The 4842-nt window shown below is 47.8% G+C and overlaps 1 protein-coding gene across 1 annotated transcript in view; it reads right to left on the bottom strand.

Annotated features, from left to right (window-relative positions):
* The window catches only part of LOC106806015 (condensin-2 complex subunit G2-like), a 17054-nt gene that overhangs the window by 3827 nt on the left and 8385 nt on the right, over positions 1–4842 (bottom strand). The window contains exons 11-14 of the mRNA XM_014807841.1: positions 2981–3133; positions 2384–2606; positions 1877–2041; positions 1034–1179 (exon numbers count right to left, since the gene is read on the bottom strand). Of these exons, the coding sequence (XP_014663327.1) occupies positions 1034–1179; positions 1877–2041; positions 2384–2606; positions 2981–3133 (687 nt within the window). The remainder of the gene's footprint in view (positions 1–1033; positions 1180–1876; positions 2042–2383; positions 2607–2980; positions 3134–4842) is intronic.

The following is a 4842-nucleotide window of genomic DNA, read 5'->3' as shown; positions in this document are numbered from 1 at the left end:
ATGCCTGCGTGTGCGTAACGTCGTGCGCATGTACGTGTGTGCATGTATGTGCTTGTTTAGCCCTGTTTACTGTTTGTTTTGCACTGTTTACTACTGTGTGTATAATACATGTATGTTAATAAAGGATAACTTGTATAGTAGCGATGATATCTCTGATTCTCATCACTTTAAAAAAAAAAAAAAATTCGAATTTGTTTTTTGTTTGTTTTGATGAAATCGATTATGGATTTTGATAACCAAGCGCTTGGTTTGAGCCACTGTTCAACCGATGATCGAGTATAATCGATGATCGTGACATCACTACCGTCGCGTGAAGCTGGGTTTACACTACCGACTTTATGTTGTCAAATTACCGAGTTGGATCAATTTCGCAATTCAGCAACTCCGAGTTGGCATCTCAACGTTCTAATCTCCCAACTAGTTGCTATCGACCAGTTGCTCGCGCGACATTTGCGTTTACACTGCCGATTGTCGGTTGTATAGTTGGTCCAATTGGTCCAATTTGCCAATTTGACAACATAAAGTCGGTAGTGTAAACCTAGCTTTATGCGCTCGCAAACACGACACAGAAATACTGTCAAACACGACACTGTAGGCGCGCGGGTCATGCAACGACGTGCGTCGCATGTATATATGCGCTTAGTCACTGTCATGTATGCGCGCACGGACACGACGCGAGGAATACTGTCGCACACGATGACGTGAGTGTTTACGGTATGAGACCTTCTTGAATTCCGCCATGCATGGATACACATGTTTATTGAACAGGCCATTATGGACGCATTCACGCACAGATACACATATTTATGAAACAGGCCATTTATGGACGCATTCACACACAGATACACATATTTATGGAACAGGCCATCTATAGATGTACAAATACATACATTTATGGAATAGGTCATTCCCGAAAACATATCACCATTGGATTCATGTACTTACGAAAAATCACAGCATTAACAAAATAGATGATTTACGAACACAGTCATACGTGGATACAGGCTCACAGACTCAAAGGAACTTTACTCACATCAAAACCCTTGGCCATGAGTGGGAGGGCGCGTGCAAAGCGAATCTGTAACGAATCCTTCACTCTGCACATGGTCGGTAGCAGCAGCTGCGCATCAATGCTGCTCCACAGGATGTAGATCACCTCAAGCAGTCCTGACATCAACTCTACAACAGCAATGTAACGTTTGCTGCCTACACGCGGTGTTCATTACACCCGCATACGCGCACGCATGCACGCACGCACCACACATATGCACACACGCATGCACACACGAACATACATGACTGCACACAATCACACACGCACATACAGATACACGCATGCACGCACAAACGCAGACAACACACACGCATGCACGCACGCACACGCACGCACACACGTGCACACACGAAACAGTCGCTCTCTTCTTAAAACTACGAACAGGCGAGTACCGCCCGACGTGGTTCACAACGCTTTACACACAGTCACACGCGTGCGTGCAAGCGAGAGCAGGGTGCGAAATTAACGGAAGTCCGGAGTCAAATACTCCCTGATTTACTGTCGGACTCCCTGATTTGACATATGCAGGAGTCCGTGTAACTCCCTGGAAATTCTGCCATACTAACTAGTTTGTTCCAGAGCATGGCCTCGTGGAATTACCGTATTTTCTCACCATATGTCCAAAGAAAATTAGGCAGATGTGCAAACGCATGAATCTTCAAAATAAGCACATGCGTTATTGTTAATATCTTTCGTTTTGAAATTCAGACTGCGGGCTCCCTCATTTTGCTGCGGACTCCCTCTTTTAGAGGGCAGGGAGTCTGTTGGACTCCCGTGTTCAAAATTTAATTTTTACCACTGGAAAGTCTCCCAGCAACCTACCCGTGTCCTTCAAGCTCAACTCCATCTCGATGGAGCTCTGCTCGTTCGTCACGTCGACGCTAGAGGGCGCTTCGCCGTCGCTGCTCTCGTTGTTCTCCATCTCCTCGCGCAGCTCTCGCTTGATGCAGGCAACGACGCACTGACCCAGCAGCAGGATGTACTTCCCTGCGGGCAGAGAAACGTCACGCCGTCAACGCTGCGGCATCCTCGGAGGGGGAGGGGGACTGTGATGTTCACAAAAAATATATAATATAGTCCAGCAGATATGTGCAATATATTGGCAGAATTGTGCTTTTTTGGATAAAAGCATGAAATTTGGCACACAGTTTGAACATGTCCTTAGAGAGATTTTCGGCTATAGGGGCATCGCAGATTTGTCCCATGGCAACAATGGCGACCATTTTTCAAGATGGCCACCATTCAAATCCGTCATCCTACATTTTCAGCTGATATTCAACATAGAAACATGATCTTGGTGCCCAAACTAACAATATAGCAAGGACTCACCGATGTCCTCGACAGACATGTGCCGGTGGACGTGCTTGTAGAAGACGCGCGCCGCCCCGCGACTGCTCGTCAGCAGGCTGAGGCAGCGGTCGAGCTGAGCCTCGGCTGGCTTCTCTCGCGGCAGGAAGCTGCTGAAGACGAGGCGCACGATGCGGTCGCCGACCGCATCCCCGTCCACCTCCAGCTGCGCTAGCAGATTCTCTATCGGCGCCACCTTCCAGTACTGCGGCGAGATCGACGGGCGATGAAGATTGCAGCCATGAGTGAGATTATGAGTGAGATGACAAGCGATATATATATATATGTTCCTTATTATCCATTGGATAAAAGATATAGAAGGGTTAAGATAAATACTGGAGAAAAGAAGCGATATATATATATAATATATGTCTTATTATCCAACAAATGAAAGATATAGAAGGGAGGGATGAGATAAATACAGGAGAAAATAAGGGATACATTTGATCTATATATCTATCCATCCATCTATGCATTAATGCACGCGCATGCATTCATTCTTGCTGCATCCATGCATACATGCACATATGCGTGCATCCATCTGTCGATCCATCTAGCATTGATGAGATGTGTGCATACCTTGATGGCTCTCTGACCCTTGATCTTGAGCAGTAGTTTAACGAGAGCTATGCGCACCATCGTCGAAGAATCGTGGAGACAAAACTGCAGGTTAGGAAGCAGTGGAACCAGAGTCGTATGAGACAGATGGTTACCCAGCAGCAGCATGACACCCTGTAGCAAATCACGTAAGAGATAAACAACTAACCTTTAGCGTGGCAGCACTGAATAAGATTTTTCATTAAGCACAGTGGCTCACACTAACATTTAAGGCAACCCTGACTTTCAGTGTGGTGGAGGGAGAGGGCTGGAGTCAGTGTGGTGGAGGGAGAAGGTCGACGGAGACTCACCATGCTGGTGTGTAGAACATCCTTCATCTGCTCTAGACACGGCCTGTGTTTCTCCAACAACAGACGTCGCCGGTGAGATGTCTGTAAGAGCAGTGCCATGTAGCGCTTTGCCATCTGTGGACGAGGCTTGCTGTCCGGAACCTGGAAGGTGACCCCCTTCTTTTTCTGCTGATCCTACAGGTGAACACAGCAGAATAATAATAATAATAATAATAATAATAATAAATACTTTTAGCACCATTAAACTGCAACCATTAATAACTCAAACTCAAGACTACTGTGACTGACTGAGTGAGTGAGTGAGTGAGTGGGTAAGTTTGCGAGGGAGTACGTGAGCGAGTAAATGAATAAGTGAGCGAGCGCACAAGTGAGTGAGTGAATGAGTGAGTGAGCAAGCACACGAGTGAGTGAATGAGTGAGTGAGCAAGCACACGAGTGAGTGAGTGAATAAGTGAGCGAACAGATGAGCGTGTACATGAACGTGCGAGACCTGTTAAGCGTGTGAGCGAGTGAGTGAATGAACGAGGGAGCGAGCAAACGAGTGAGTGAATGAACGAGGGATCGAGCGCACGAGTGAGTGAATGAATGATCATGAGGGAGCGCGCGAGTGAGTGAATGAATGATCATGAGGGAGCACGTGAATGAACGTATGAGTGCTTGTTAGCAGACAGCGCTACTTTGTTCAGCGGCGCTTGCGAGCCCTAACCCTAACGTACCGGTGCGCGCGACCCGTTGAGCGCCGACGGCGGCTGCAGGACGGCGCGGTACCAGTCGGCGCACAGCTCGACGACGTCTCCCGCTCGCAGCCAGTTGCACATGCACTCGAGCAGCACGTCGTAGTCGTCGGCGTCGGCCGCGTCCGGCATGCTGCGCAGCCGCGGCACGCACGCGCGGCTGAACTGCGGCACCTTGTTCGGCGGCAGGAAGCTCGTCAGCGACATGACGACGCTGTAGGCGTGCGGGTCCTGCAACGACGTGTACGCGTGTGTTAGTCACTGTCGCGTGAAGCTGGGTTTACACTGCCGACTTTATGTTGTCAAATTACCGAGTTGGATCAATTTCGCAATTCAGCAACTCCGAGTTGGCATCTCAACGTTCTAATCTCCCAACTAGTTGCTATCGATCAGTTGCTCGCACAACATTTGCGTTTGGACTGCTGATTGTCGGTTGTAACTTGTATAGTTGGTCCAATTTGCCAATTTGACAACATAAAGTCGGTAGTGTAAACCCAGCTTTATGCGCTCGCGGACACGACACAGGAATACTGTCACACACGACACTGTAGGCGCGCGGGTCATGCAACGATGTGCGTCGCGTGTATATATGCGCTTAGCAGAGATGCCAATACGTATTTGAAGCAATCTGTAGTTTTTGGCCATCAAATTAGTAGTTCGAGGGTCACGTAGTGACCCGAGTTTGCTAGGGGGGTCCGGCATGCCCCCCGGAAAATTTTTTGATTCTGAGATACAATTTCCTGCATTCTGAGGGTCAAAAATGACAATAAATCGACAAAAAATAAAAAAAAATTTTTTT

Source organism: Priapulus caudatus, unplaced genomic scaffold, assembly GCF_000485595.1.
Source record: "Priapulus caudatus unplaced genomic scaffold, Priapulus_caudatus-5.0.1 Scaffold137, whole genome shotgun sequence".
NCBI classification, from domain to species: Eukaryota; Metazoa; Priapulida; class Priapulimorpha; order Priapulimorphida; family Priapulidae; genus Priapulus; species Priapulus caudatus.
Note: the sequence above shows the minus strand (reverse complement) of the source record. Positions and strands in the feature narration are given on the sequence as shown.